Genomic DNA, 15,776 nt, shown 5'->3' on the forward strand with positions numbered 1-15,776 from the left:
GGTCAAGTGATGCACAAACATTCAATCCTCTACTAAATTAATACAAGGCTTTCAAGCTTTATTTTACAGTACAAACATTTAACACCACATTATCGCCAACATTAAACATGATCTTTTTACAAAACACTAAAATTATTTACAAAAATATATATTTTACACTTCATTTCCCCAATACCCGACACATGGCTCAACTTTAAGCGACACACATTCATTTTGTACATGTTTAACAGTGACGAGCCTTCAGTCCTTTTGTTCTTAACTGGAAAGGCAACACTTCAAGAGTTAACAAAAGTGCTTTAAAATATATTAATTTGACTAAGATTATTAGTTTGCACAAGACAAAGTCCCCCCAACGGTCAACACCGTCACAAACGCAGACACAGTGAAGCAAACACGCACTGCATGGAGCAGAAGGATGGGTAGATTGAGAACGCATGGGTCTGCTGGATTAAGAACATGTTAGTTTCTAGGAACAAACACAGCAGAGCTGACCTTTATGTGATGCAAGTGCCTAATTACTTTCTATCTGCATAAACAGCAGTACCGGAATTTAAAGGTTAACCTCCCCGAACTGATGGTAGATGCTGGCATACCGATAATGCAAGACGTGAGAACATTGTGTTCTAAAAAAAAAAAAAAAAAAAAAAAAAAAAAAAAAAAAAAAAAAACACACATTACATTTTGCAGTGAGTCAATCTTAATTGAGTAAGACGGCACATTAGTAAAATGAAGCTGACAGAACAGACCTACAATAAAGCTGCACTGAAAACGGTTTAAACTGCTCGAAAAGCTTGACCTAATAAAAAGGCATCCAACTAAAAATCTAACTAGGAATGGATCTCGTTGAAAAGGTGCAGCGAAAGTAAAAAGACACAAGCTGCCCATGAGCTAAAAGGTAAGGTGGTAAAGGTAAAGAACCTTGAATATCAACAGAACCTAAAAGTCGGTCCTTTCTGACTCCACATCTGTGTTCTGCAGCATTTGTGCGTGACCGGTAGGCATACCAAGCGCCTTCGCAGAAGCCGCCATCACAGCGAAACTGGGTCACAGTTTCGACACGGTCAATAGAGGCCCTTCTGAGGCCCACCTGACCTGGCTGTCAGATGTAGGTCTCGGTAGCGAGCGTGAGCAGAGTACATGTGGACGACATGCTGGACGATCGCTCGTGCAGAGTGTTGTTGTTATTCCATGCCGGCACCGCCAAGGGTTCCAGCGGCTTGGCACACCCAAGCACCTTTTCTGCGCTCGGGCAAAGTCCCAGACACAGTTTGTGGAGGAGGAGGTGGAACTTCCTTCTGAAATTTTTGTTGATCCAGAAGTAAAAGATGCAGTTGAGGAAGCCGTTGGAAGTCGGTAACCACACTGCAACAAACTCCACCCACTCCGGCACACCACTGCCCGACATTGCTGAAATAAAACAGGAGTAAATTAGGATATTACTGCAGAGATGGCCATACCCTGAAGAGTCCCGTCTCCTAATAATGCCCAAGGCTAGAGGCTTTCAAGCTTGCTTATTTGCTTGCTTAAATACACACACACACAGACAAATATTTACAATATATTGTGGTCAAAGCTTTGCTTTAACTTGGACCTTTTGCAGCATTTACAGTCAGACCACATTCAATTGGCATATCTACCATTCCAACAAAATGCTAATCCAGTCAAAATCTCAGTTCCTAACAGCATCTAGACACACACACAAACCATCAGCCCACAACTGCTAGATCTGTGCATCTGCAATCTGTAAAAGTCTATTCATGACTTTTGAAACAAGCGTCAAAATAAAAATGTTGATTCAAGAGGCTGTTTGAAAACAAAGGCTTGGAATAATCCTGGTACTAGTAATTTAAGGAGTACAGATACACCCAGTCCTCAGGGAGTCAAATGAACTGTAAATGTTGCGTTTGCCAATGGATACCACAGAAGCACTGAAGATTAATTCAATGTCTCTATGAAATGAACACCAAATGTGTCCCGGTACTGAATAGATAGAACTGTTTCCCAGGTTGTTTGTTGTTTTTTTTTTTTTTTTTTTTTAGTGCTATAGAGCAGAACCCAACACCAGGGACCAGATTCCTGGTGAAAACCATTACAGAGAACCTTAAGATAAAACACTTCACAAGATATTTTCTAAATGGAATTCACCAATAAAACTTAATATTTTCTTAGTTCTATCCATCATTCTTATGTAGCCATTTGTAATGTACCCTTGTATGCTGCAATATCTCTCATCATGAACACCAGAACTTTTAAAAATGTGTTATTCTGTTCAATCTGTGCAGTAAATGGAAAAATGTATAAAATGGAGAATTAAACAGATTTAAATCCAGCAAACAAAAATGTATTGTGGAGAAAGCAGCCAAGAGGAAACTAATCCTACTTGGAAAATATTAACAGTAGCGTGACTTCAGAAACTTGTAGAAAATTAACCTTGCTATCGCAATTTAGCTACATATTACCTCAGTATTTTATTTACTCACAGAAAAACTGAAATGCCAATTATTATTAATAATAAATTATAATAGTAATAAATAATTATTATTAATATTATTAATAATAAATTTGCAAACGTTATTGCTTTATTCTACAGCTTCAAATACACGCAAATTAACCATTATGCAAATTAGGCTGTGGCGTCATCGAGCGACTTTTAAAGGTAAAGGTAAAGGTGCACGTATTCGTCACTGTACAGTGTGGACTGTACAGCGAAATGTGTCCTCCGCATTTAACCCATCTGGTAGTGAACACACTCACACACACACATGTGTTAGGGGCAGTGAGTACACACACACACCCAGAGCGGTGGGCAGCCAACTCCAGCGCCCGGGGAGCAGAGAGGGTAAAGGGCCTTGCTCAAGGACCCAACAGTGGCAGCTTGCCGAGCCCGGGAATCGAACCCACAACCCTGTTATCGATATCCCGGCGCTCTAACTGCTGAGCCACCACTGCCCCAGGACAGCCAATAGCTACTTAGGACAGCCAATAGCTACTTTCCTCTCTGAGGAGTTGGCAACACTATCAATTTCCGGGAGCAAAACCCTGACGTCGTTACTATAGCAACCAGAACCAAAAGCCTCAGATCTGGCGGTTCTGGTGGGAGTGAACAGAGCCTTCACCGCTGAGGTGCACAGCGGGCTCCACCGGTCAGATCCAGCCGACCTGAGCGGCTCCTCCAACACTATAGTTGCACCTGCACGGCCGCGCGAGCCAGCCTAACTTACCGTTATATATCATGATGACCATGCACGGCGTCCAGCAGGTGTAGTAGACGGTCATCACCGGGACGAGCACCCGCGACGCCACGTCAGGCCCGTTCCCGGATGACCGGCTCCTCGTCCTCAGCTTGATTCGCTGCCGCTTGGCGGCCGCCCACAGCCGCAGGTTACAGAAGGTCATGATGGCCGAGCAGGGGAAGAAGATGAAGGCGGTGAGGGCGAGCGAGTAGAACACGTTGCTCGAGTAGGCCGGGTTACAGACGAGGGACGCGGCCGAGAAGTGCACCTCGATGATGCCTTGCGGCCACGAGACGGGCGCGAGCAGCACGGGCGGCAAGCCCCAGGCGAGCGCGATGAGCGACAGCGCCCTCCTGCGGCTCAGCATGGTGCTGTACTGCAGCGGGTAGAAGACGGCCACGTAGCGCTCCAGGCTGATGCTGGCCAGCGTGTACATGCAGGTGGAATACACGGTAGCGTTGAAAAACGCCACCACGTGGCAGAACGGGTCCGGGCCGTCGTTGTAGTGCTTCAGGAGGCTCACGCACAGGTTCAGGGGCATGACCACGAGACCGAAGGCGGAGTCAGCCCCGGTTAAAGAGAGCAAAAAATAGCGAGAGTTTCTAGACCAGCCGGGCACCGCTGACGATATCACCATCACCACAGCTATGTTCCCCAGCGTGATCATCACCCCCAGTGCTAATATGATGGCCATTTTGATGGGCCTGTGAGCCTCCAGCTGCCTGAGCACGTCTGTGGTTCTGAGATCTAGGTTGCCAACCTCGCCTGGAAGCGAGACGTTGCTCGTTCCAGACATGGTGGGCTCCTCAAGTTGAAGGAATAAAGCGCTGGCAGGGTCCACGGTGATCAAAGTGTGACTTAAAGGTCCTTCAGGGGGGGGGGAACAGAAAAATGGCACGTTCACTGCTTCTCTCTCTCTCACTCACACACACACACAAAAGGAAAGAAGGCGAGTCACAGCACCTGAGCCTAATCAACCTGAGTGTCATATGACCAAAGATCCAATTGAGGGTAGTCACGTGATGCAAATTAGCCGGTTTGCATGGTAAAACGCCTGTAAGAGATAATTGGGCTTGAGGAAGCTTTAAAAAGAGCACTGGTCTTTTCTTCTGCAATGTACAGCTTCTATTTAATCTGGTGTGAGCGAGTGAGAGTGCGCTCGTGCTATGATTTTAACGAGAAAGGATCAGTTGTGAGACACCTGAGCTCAGCTGCTGCTGCAGCCCCATGAGACCAGATAAGGGCGAGCCTATTAGGTGGGGGAGGTTAGTGTGGACGGCTGAAAAATTAGGTCTCTGAAAAACTCAGGCCGCACGCTCACTCTGTCCACAGGGACGTCTTCATTAGGATACGGACAGGGGCATACATCGCAGGCAGTTTTCGCTTGGTTTGCCGCTGAATGGCCTGTTAATGGCTGGCTAGGCAGTTCAGTCCAGGCCTGTCTGGCTAAACCGCTTGACATGCCTTGTGGAACTGCTAATTAGCTTTCAAAAGAGTAGGAAGCTTAAGTGCAGTCAGTGTTGTATGTGACCTCCATCATGACAGGACTGTGGTAATACTCCAATGATGGTTAGCCCCAAGTGTCACCCCAGGTTTTAGACCATCAGTGTCTTGTATCCAAAATTTAGTGCATAAAATATGAGAATTGGGAAAGACAGATATTTGGAAACCTGAGTAGAATTTGTATGTAAATCACAAGCAGGTCTAACGTAAGGGCTTGGTTGTGCTGAAGCCTCAAAGCCTGAGCCTGTAAGGGGTCAGTTGGTTGGCTGGGAAGGGGTGGGAAAGTCACATCAAGCTGTTGGTTGTGCGTGATGTCGCATATGCCGCTTTTGCATAGTCATATCATGACAAATGCCACACAGGTCCCTGCAAAGATTTTTAGATGGGCTTCATGACCGTTTACATAAGAATCACCATTGCCCCATTTTAATGTGGTTCTCAGCACAGGTGAATTGAATGCACCCATGTTCATATGTTTGTCAGCTGATAATCCAAGTATGTGAAGAAAAATAAAGAGACTGCTAAAAACACAGCAGTGAAAATGACTGTACATTACAGTGGAAGAAAAGGGGCTTAACCCTGCAGTGGCTAGTTCTCTCAGCAGTCTTTAAAACATAGCATAGGTGTTGATGTAGCTGTCTTAACAAGTCTGTTAAATCCCAGCTTGTATTTGTACTAAATGAGCCTAGACCATTCATCAGCCACTGGTCAGGAAATCACAGCACTGGTATCATGAAGAGGAAAGTATCTGTCCTTAATTTCCGTCAGTGTCTTTATCCTGTGGTATTTTGCCTTAATGACTAATAAGGTTACTTCAGTTTACTGCAGTTGAATGTGTCTTTGCATGTTTGCCCATGCCTGTGTGTGGTAAAGTGTGGTAAATATGTCTGACTGAGATGAAAAGTCTGAAACTATAGAAGGAGCGATTGGAGTTGCCGTAGCCCCAGGACCCTGCGTGGTCTTCGTTCAGGCCTGAATAAGTGATGTCATAGCAGGAATGAGAGTCATTTGTTTGCTGCTTCGTCCTGCCAGAACTGCTTGCCCCAGTGGTGTTTGCAGGGGTTTGGTGGGCCAGTGAATTCAGCTCTCGTTAAATAGGCCTCTGCTTGCTCTGCCCTGGCATCTCTACAGCTGTTGTACAACTGTGGCCATGTGCAGCTGACAGAGGGTTGTCACAACCCAGTGCAGTTTCCACAACTCTATGTTCTCCTGAATGAAGTTTCATGATGTATAATAAAAAGTGTCAAAAACATGAACTGATTACATGCAATAAACTGGACTAAACCAAGATGTTTACAAGAGCTGTATATAAGACTAGTACATTTGTAGTCCAGTTTATGTGCACGCCACCATAGTCTGATGTTCATGACCAAGTGATGTTTGCACATATTAATTGCTTGCAGTTTAAAAGAGCTTATCATATTTTCTCATCCCATTTAAATATGTATATATCTTATATTTTGGTATCTGCCAAAATGTTGGTCTCTTTTTCCTTCTTTTGGTACTCTCCTTGTGCTGTTTAATGCAGATGGGATGCTCTTGTTAGTGTTGAATTTAGGTCTCTTTTGCCTTTTGGAGCTCAGGTTTGGTGCATTCTGATACCTTGCTTTTTCTCTTCTCCTTCTGATACTTAATGCAGATGCGATGCTCTTGTTAGTGATAAGTGGAAGCTTGCAATGTCGAATTAAAACAGTATTGAAAATGGACCCCTTGTTTAAGTGGCATCACACATTACCACAGCCAGTTTACGAGAAGCCTGGCCTCCTTTTGTTCTTCCTATTATTCCAAAAAATGACTAAAAACACTTGAGGGCTCTCTCCAGCGAATCCTTATTTGAATAGGGGTGAACGGGGCTAAATGGCTAAAAACGGCAGTAGAATCTGTTTCTAATCTTTTTAGGCCAGATTTTTATGTCATTTTGAAAAGCAGGAGAAAATATTACCCAAACTTGGGTAATCTGAAACTTCTGAAATGAGCTGATTTTTCTACAGCAAATAGGTTTAGGGCAAAAAGACACTAACATTCTGGCTACTGAGTGCTGACAGGCTGACGACTGGCTCTTGTACATGTACGTGAGGCAGAGTAAGAAAGTCGTATAGCTGGAGTTTTCAAAAAGCACATAAGAGCTCCAAAGAAACCCTTCATTCTGGAATCGCAAAGGAGCGCCCTCTAGCATCTGAACAAATTGGAAGAAGAAGGGATAGGTCTTCTCTTTACAAGTTATATGGTGTTACTACTGAAAACTGCAACCCAAGAGCATGTCCCAAAAGCTTCATGTGCAAGTCATGGGGTGATCTGAGCATTTCCATACGTTGCTCGACTAGGACTTCAGTCAAAACCATTATCACAGCTAAAAGCATTGCAAAAATCATAGCTAAAATGGAACTGTTGGTTGTTAATGTAAATATAGTTATCGACTGCACTCTATACCAACAGACTAAGCACTCGGGATTTCAAGGGTTAGTTTGTAAAGCCAGCATTTCCAATAGTTAGCCAGCGATTCGTTTGGTCAAGGTTCTCCTCTACGATGGCGAATGTTTTGTGGATTGCCACAAAAAGCTTCGCTGTTGAGTCAAGGAACTGTTTTTCAGAGTGTAGAAGAGTGTAGAAGGTTGCTCAAAACAATAATTTAATAGCTTTGTGAAGGCCCTTTCAGCCAAGCTCGAGAACGCCCCCGTCTCCCCTCAAAAGCAACACTATGTAGAATTTTTATCTTAAGGAGCAACACTAGCTGCCTTTTATCTCCACCTTCTTTCCCACACTTCCACAATAATCTGGATGAACAGACACTGGTCGTCATGATGTAATCGTGGGCAGATCATTTTACAGAAAGACACCACCCAGAGTCATAAAGTTACTGTATCAACAATATCAACTCAAGAGGGTGTTTGGTGACCACAGTAACACAAGCCGCATTAAATGACGACATTAACAGCTAGAGTTAGTCATTAGCTTAGCGTGTACCCAAGCTCATATGCCACACCAGTCTGCCTCCTCTCGCACCACTTTCGGTGTCCCCTCTTTCGGCCAGCAGGCTCATGCAACGTTGTGGATCGTAGCAAGCCTAGTGGACAGCTCTTCACTCACTCCAAATAAGAGTAGGGATTGTGGCTGATTTCTCAGTGTTAGCAGGGTCTGGAGATGGTGTACATTAGTTGAACCAGTTGTGTTGGAAGAAACTATAATGTGCAGAGCATTGTGTCACGGCCGAAACACCTCTCTGGCTTAATGCAGGTTCACTGTTTTTAAGCCGGGCCCCCTGTCCATGCTGACGTTGTGTCTTGTGAATCATGGAACTCTAAAGGAGCAAGCAGGAAAACTCCAAGAACTGAGTAATGCTGCGCAACCTAAGTCATATTGACTTGCGAAACCCTGTAATATTACTTTACCACCTCAGTCCACATGCTTCTTTACCTTTCAGTGACAGTTCTGTATCTCTCAGTATAGAAACGTGTATCCTTTAGTGGTGGCTCAAAGGGCGAATTCCACTTCCTAACAGTAGGGGGAGCCCAGGAGCAAGAAGTGCCAATTCTTGCATAAAGCTGCTTTAATAGCTGACTAGGTGGTCCAGGCCTGTCAAAGTAAACTTCATGGCATGTGCACTAGTGGGGTAGCCATCTAAAACTGTTCTGGACAAGCCTCTGAGCCTTGCTCTGACACATCCAACCTCTACCCGTCCTGAAAGGCTAAACAGATATGCACAGCTTCTACACAGCCTTCCTTCAAAACACCACTCCACATGCACTTGTACCCTTGCCATGGTGCATTATTTGAAAGCTGAACACAAATGCATCTGTTGTCATGTAGATAGGGAGTGCTGGGATTTCCAGTGGATGCATTGATTGCGTCTACATCAAGATGAAAGAATGATGGTCCAATTTGTGCCTGCAATTACTCCTCACAGTGCCAGTGCCTATTTTTAGACAAAAAGGGGCTAAGAGGGACTTGTGAATGTTCACAAAATTTAGAAATGGTTTAGAAGAATAAGCTGTGTTGTTCAGTAAGATTGTCATGTTTTCATATGTTTTTCCCTCGCCCACTGGCAATGAGAATCCTTTCATTAAGACTGCAATAATCTGCCGTCTGGGTGTGTGCAATTTGCAGAGGAGGCAAATTTGAGACTTCAATACAAATTCAGATTCATTTATATAGCACTTTTGATGACAAAGGTTGTCATAATGTAAAGCAGCTTTACAGAGACCCAGGTATGAGTCTCTTTTGAGCAAGCCAAGGGAAACCGTGGAAACTCAGATCAAGAGGAAGAAAACTTGAGAGGAACTGTTGAGGAACTAACAACAAGACAAACAACAAGAATAACTAGACAAATATATTGAGAAGAGATGAGACAAATGTGACATCAAGCCATAAATTATGTAATTTTTGTGTTAATGTGAAAGTACATGCAGGTTAAACAGTCATATGCACAGCTATGCAAGTGTGAATAAATCAATGCAAAGATCCAGAGCAGTACAGCACTGCAGCGGTCACCAGAACCAGGCAGCCCCTGGCTGAACTGAAGTAACAATGCATCTCAACACATGGGAAAGATAGTTAATACACTGGGAAAAGCCTGATCCAGAGGGTAGACAGGAACCAGGACCCAACCACAATGGTGCCTCAGCAATAAGCAGACAGCAGGGGGCAGCTCATGACATGGGGGGAGAGAAGAAAGGAGAAATTGAAGAAGAAGTATGAATAGACTGGTGTAGGGCCTGTAAAGGAAGACGTTAGAAAGACTACAACAATAATGATGAAAACTTAATCAGAACAGTACAGAACAGTGGTAATATGTAAGCAGGCTATATCAGCAAGGAAAACAGTAATCTGTAATGGAGGATTAACCAAGCATATCCAACCAATGACTTGAGTATTGGTTGGACATAATTGAGAAAAGGGATTTGAAAAACCTTATTAAAACTTCTCTTGTGGGCTTGAGGGATGTACAAATCGCAACAATGTCCCTATTAATAGTTCATTACATCCTTTGTTGAGCTGTTTCTAACCGGGACTGCTGTGGATGCAACGTCACCGGGCACCCACAATCTAAGAGGGAAATGCTGGATACCCTGCACCAGCCTGCACCGGCTAGCGACCCAAAAACATCCTGTTTAATTCAAAGGGATAAAGAGAGGTTGTAAACACAAATTATAACTGCTTTTGCACATCTAATCACTCACGGACGTCATGGAAAGGAATAGCATGAAAATTGTAGGATTAGGGCCCTTTAAACACAGGATATTTTCTTGCAGTGAGATAGGGGACCACAGCCTTCGCATGCATTGCCCCTACGTGTTTCTACAAGTGGGCAGGAACACTGACAGGTGACAGAAGCTAACAAGAGACAGCAGCCACGTTATTACTATGAAGGGGTGACTAATGTGAACATTCATTACTACACTGTGAGAAGATGCTCCCAGGCCTGTGCTCACAGTGTGACAAGTGCCGACTGATGGCAAGCCTCTGCCATGATGCGCAAAACCACTCAGACAGGCCCTCCCAGAAGACCACAAAGAAATCCAAACAGAACCTACATTTTTAATCCCCTTTTTCCTTTGTTTGTGTTCATGTACAGAACTTGTACTTTACAGAGTAGCGCTGTTTAATTCACGCAGTTTTAAAGAGATTAGTGGCTCACAATTTCCTGATAGACAAACCATTTAGAATTCAGCGAAGGCCAATTGGCGTAAATCCTCTTTTGTGAAGAAGCTTTCCAATCCCGCCAATCATGAAACCCATCAAACAAGAAGCAAAATAACTTCTCCATTTTGTTCTCGCTCTCACTTTTTCAGCTGCATCCATCCACTCATCCATCTGTCTGCCCATCCGTCATGCTTTCTGGGTATGTACACACACGCACATGTGTGTGTGTGGTTGTATCTAATCCCTTAAAAAGCTGTTTGTTTCTGAACTCAGGGGAGTCGATAGTGGCTGTTCCCAGCTGCTTCCTCTCCACAAATGGACACCTGTGACCTCCTGGATATTTTAAACCTTCACCTATAATGTCTCACAAGGTACTTGCTTTAAATTACTACTGCAGCAAATTGACGGCATTTTCACCGTTACATAATCTATGTTTTTAGTAAATATGTAAAATTGGCTTAAAAGCTGTAGGCGATATGGTGTGTCCATCATGGCCATTTTAAAATAATAATGTATGGGACAATTTTCTGCTGGTACCACTGCAGCAAAAAAAGTCAATGTGTAGAAGTGACATACAAAGGAGACAGAATAGTACACATACACCAAACATTAAGACTGCTCACAGATTATGCACATATTGTCAAGTCAAGGTTTAGGACCCAGGTCTTCTAATCTGGATTTTGTTTTCGCTGGAAGCTAAGGGGACAGTTTATGTAACTGATCTACTATGCAGTGTCACACCTGTCAAGGATTATTTACAAAGTCCAGGACTGGAAGCTGGATTTATGCTCCAGATTTAAAGAGCTCTGGTCCATTATCTGATCTCTGGTCTAGTGGCAAATATCAAATGATAAGCAAAAAGTCAGTTCTCATAAAGACTATGAAGACCTGGGTAACAAGCTCCAAATCATTATGGCCAGATGACTGGACTGGGGCATTTCTAAAATCTTGTGAGACGGTTGGGTCCCCAAGGCTCACTGATGCACAAGGGCAACAAGGGCTATCCCATCTGGTCCAAACCAACAGAAGAGCTTAGACTTTTTGTTTAGACTTCTTTCAAGAACACATTTTTTTAATTATTATTTTTTGTTTTATTTGTCAACAGGGCCCATTGTTCAGGTGTAGTGTGAGGTGTGTCCTGGGAAATTCCTTAGATCTTCATTTGACAGAGCATCTGTGAGATGTGCTAAAACCTGATCCATGTCTTATGAGACTCAGAAGAATAAGCTGCGTATGTTAGGGCCAGCACCTACAGCAGTCCATGCTTTGACAGATTACAGCTGTTTTGGTGGCAGGTGATGCAGAAGACAATTAATTGTTTTGCTAATGTTCTGACCCAGCCATCATAATTTGGTGGTTCAGAACTGTATGCTTGCCCATCACCTTCAAGAAATGACTGTTCACCTGCTGCCTAATATATCCACCCCTTGCCAGACACCACTGTAGATGAAGATAATCAATGTTTTGAACCTCTCTTGTCAGTGTTACTAATATTATGGCTGATTGGTGTAAGTTGCAGAATTCACATCAGTGTTATTTTCCCTCATTTCGAAGCTAGCAAGTACAGTGTCTACACTATGGGGTTAGTTCTATCAACTGTTACAGCTATAGCTCTCCAGAGCACAGAGAACTTCATGACCCCCAAGACACAGTAATTGACAAAAAAAAATAACGCACCCAGATAGAAATGTTGCAGGTCCAGCATGTCAAAAAAGGCTGAAGGCTCACAGAGGCTACTTTTGGGTAGTGTACCTCTTGGTGAGAAATCACTGTATAGATATGCCTCTACAACACACTTGAAGACATATTGCCTAGTTGGCGTACTGAGAGAATCAAGATGGTTTTTTCAATGAATTGCCAGCCATCTAGGCTGTTCAGACCACGCTCACCATCACCTTCATTTGCAGTGATGCCGTGAACAAGAAACCTGGGCTGCCAAGAACTGAAAATGTTCTGTTGTGGATCCAATGTTAGTCAGGTTTGAGTATAGAGGCCTCAGGTGAGTGCTTTAATCCTGCCTTTGCTGTGAAGGTCCACGCTGCCCCAACTGCTGGTGTGATGACCTGTGGAGTCATCGCATACGACAGTCGGTTACCCCACAGTAGTCATACAAGGGACACTAACAGCTTAGCGATATGTGCAGGGCATCCAACTGGGATTTTTTTTTTTAGCAAAATAATCTCACCTATGCAAAGCCAGGATTTCACAGGAATTTCTCTGCCAGATTCCGATATTTCCCTGGCCTGCCCAGTTGCCAGATTTCACACCAATCAAGCATTTATCGGACCAGCTGGAACGCCGGCTTCGGCAACCTACGAGTGTGCAAGATCTACAGGCCCAGCTGCACCATCTGTGGTCAAATGTGCTGCAAGATGCCATACGGAACCTGTATGTCTCCATGCTCAACTGTATCTTATCTTGTATCCAGGCTAGAGGGGACCCAACAGGGTACTAGAGCCTCCATTCAATTGTACAGTTTCCCCAATAAACGTATCTTTTCACTGTAATATTATAATCACTTACATTCATTATCATTACATTCACAAATAGAACGTTTCATTTGGTTCTATGAACTACTTGGTGTGTCATGTACAGAATCATCATAAATTTACTTCAGATTACATGGAAATCAAATATATTTATCATATAGTTTTGTAGTGACAATATTTGCTGTTCAGCTTGTAGGACAAAGTTTCTGCTTTCTTCCCAAGAGGTGGTTTGACTATTCAGTACCAGTGTGAGTACGATCGCCAAATTCAAAGCAGTTCCAGAGTCGGTTTATCTCGACAGTTCCCCGACTAAGCCCCTTGTCCCAAACTATGACACAGACGAATGCAGCAGAGAGTTTTATCAGTGAACAAACAAAAGAGTGAAAAAATGAATTGAGTGTTACATAACCATTGCTCGTCACTTTGCAGAAAGGCTGCTACACAGTCGGGGCTATTGACTGCCATTAAATGTTCTCCCTCACTTGCTGTCAGGGCCCACTGTGCCATAACATTGATTTTTAAACCTTCACCTTAGCTCCTCAGTGTTTACAGAGAAGAGGCCCATCACGTTCACTGATATCTCTAAACTGCGTAATGGTCAGACCGCAGAGAGAGCGCCAGCCCCCACAGAGACAGCACTCTGCTGGGATGTGAGAGAGAGTAAGAGGAGCTGTGGGCAGACCTCCAAAGAGGTGCTGTTCACTTATAATCACTGTCAGCAAATCGTGCTTTCACCTTGCCCATGAGAGTCATATGCTTTCCGCAATGAGCGGGGGCCGGATGGAGTGAGGGAGAAGATGGATAGTTTTAAAATAATAAGAAGAATTTTTATCACTAATTTCGAGAGCTTTATGAAGCTATGTTGTGCTAGTAAGCTTCTTCGGACAATGCCTGCAGGTCTTTTGCATTAAACTTTCATAACGATTCATTAAAAAGCTAGTGAGGAGGGAGAGTGCTAGCCCACGTCTTTAGCAGATCAACCTCTTTTCCACATGAAAGAGAAAAGTTAAACAGAAAAATAAATGCAGGCTGTGTTGCATAGTGTTGAACAATGAATTATGCATTATTGAAGGCTTCCAGATAACATGCCTAGTGGAAACGAAATCTTAAAATGCAAGACTTGGGCTCGTCACTATGCTGGGTTAGCAGGTAGCAGCTGTTTCCCAGCTTATCTTGGAGCAATGGTTCATCCATAAATGTTCAGTTTTCTTATAAGCCTAGCTGTAGACAACCAGCCAAGACATGCCAAGGCATCTGATGTTTGTTTTTTTAGTTTTGCAATGGACCTAAAAGGCTAAGGTGGCTAACCAAAGTTACAGAAGCATACATTTGCATTCGCAGCATTTAGCATAAGCTCTTGTCCAGAGTGGCTTTCAACCATGCTTTGTTTTTCCACACAGAAACAATGCCCATAGTAAGTGCAAATATAAAAAAGTCAAGTTTTGTTACCTTAGCATAATAATTACTCAAGCAGAAGTAAAGGAAGTCGACCAACCTGGTCTGTTGCTGGTGTGTTGATTGTTTACTAGCATACCAATTCCAATTAATTTTCATCATGAATTTTTAAAAAAAGGTAAAGAACAACTACCAGATTCAAGTCACGCATTTGCTGGAGACTGTAGGAGATACTTTATTTATTCCTGCCTACACAAATAAAATATCACAGATTACACAAGATCCAGCGTTTGACAACTGACAACGCTGACCCCTTGAAAAGATTTTACTTAAACCCTCATATGCTGTCATCTCACCCATATGCTTTTAGCCTTCTGAAATTTAACCTCAAAGCAATTAGCTTTCAAATAGCTTTTTTGCATAGATCGTCCAAAGACAGAAAAATTGGCTTGAGGTTTGCTATTAACTGCAACACTGGTTTCATAAAAGAAAATAAATCCATTCATTACTAGCCCATTTAAAGTATTTCACACTAAAATGAGCAGAACAGTGATATAGTTAAATAGTTCAAATGCCCATCCATAGTTTGATCTCTTCACAGACTTTTGCTAAAATGGTGCAGAACACAGGGTGTAATTTCATCATTAAAATGATAAAAAGAACTACACTTGATAGGGCAGGTGAAGCCAAACACTGCTAGGCAGTAGCTGTACTATAGACATGGTGCTAATGTAAGCATTCCTTTAAGTCATCTCAGAAAAATCGTATTTACAAGATGAATGCACAAAGATGCCACTATAAACTCCACACCACGTATTTTTAGATGAGCCCCGACTTTCCAAAATTAGGGGCTTGACATAAAAAAAAAGCTAAATAACTCATGCCAAAATTGTGTCATACTTACGACTTTGAAGCTCGTAAGTACCTACAACATGATTTCTGAGGTGGACTTAAAGGCAGCATAAGCACAAGGCCTTTAGGCTAAACCACAGTAGAAAGGCTAGCTAAGTTAACTAGCTACAAAACACCTGTGTTTACATGATTGCATGGTTATTCACCTACTGTTGAAAAGCCACTTAAGAAGTTCTTACGAAGATTCTGACATTCACCAATGTTTTCTTGTATGTAATTAATACAATGTTTAGTTTATGAGAACAATGGCATTCAACTGTATAAGAGCATAGTTGGGAACATTTTTGCTCTATGAAAACACATCATAAACTGCATGAGATATTGATGAATGAGTCCCATTGTCTTTGTTGGAGTCAAAATCTGCCATGCCTCAGACATGAGTCTCGTGCTTCTATAGCTTTAGGATTAGGATTAGTAGTTGTCCCTTTGTTCTTTGTTCGAGTGTCACATAAAATCACATAAGCAAGAGTATTCTCGATTTAGACATGCAGTTTAGCCCAATGCTAACCAATATTCATTAGCTAATTGTAAGCTATGATGGATAACCCATTATCCGTGGTGGGATAAACAAAGCTTGAATGCCAGTTACTCTGGATAAGAGTGT

General features: G+C 42.9%; 1 protein-coding gene across 1 annotated transcript; it reads right to left on the minus strand.

The window, feature by feature from the left end:
- Positions 1-1,099: 1,099 nt before the first annotated feature.
- Positions 1,100-7,776, minus strand: LOC140538549 (adenosine receptor A2b). The gene is made up of 3 exons (XM_072661145.1): positions 7,701-7,776; positions 3,222-4,100; positions 1,100-1,407 (listed from the first exon to the last, which is right to left on the minus strand). The coding sequence occupies exons 1-3, from the start codon at positions 7,774-7,776 to the stop codon at positions 1,100-1,102; spliced, it is 1,263 nt and encodes a 420-aa protein (XP_072517246.1).
- Positions 7,777-15,776: the final 8,000 nt, after the last annotated feature.

Source organism: Salminus brasiliensis, chromosome 17, assembly GCF_030463535.1.
Source record: "Salminus brasiliensis chromosome 17, fSalBra1.hap2, whole genome shotgun sequence".
Taxonomy (NCBI): Eukaryota; Metazoa; Chordata; class Actinopteri; order Characiformes; family Bryconidae; genus Salminus; species Salminus brasiliensis.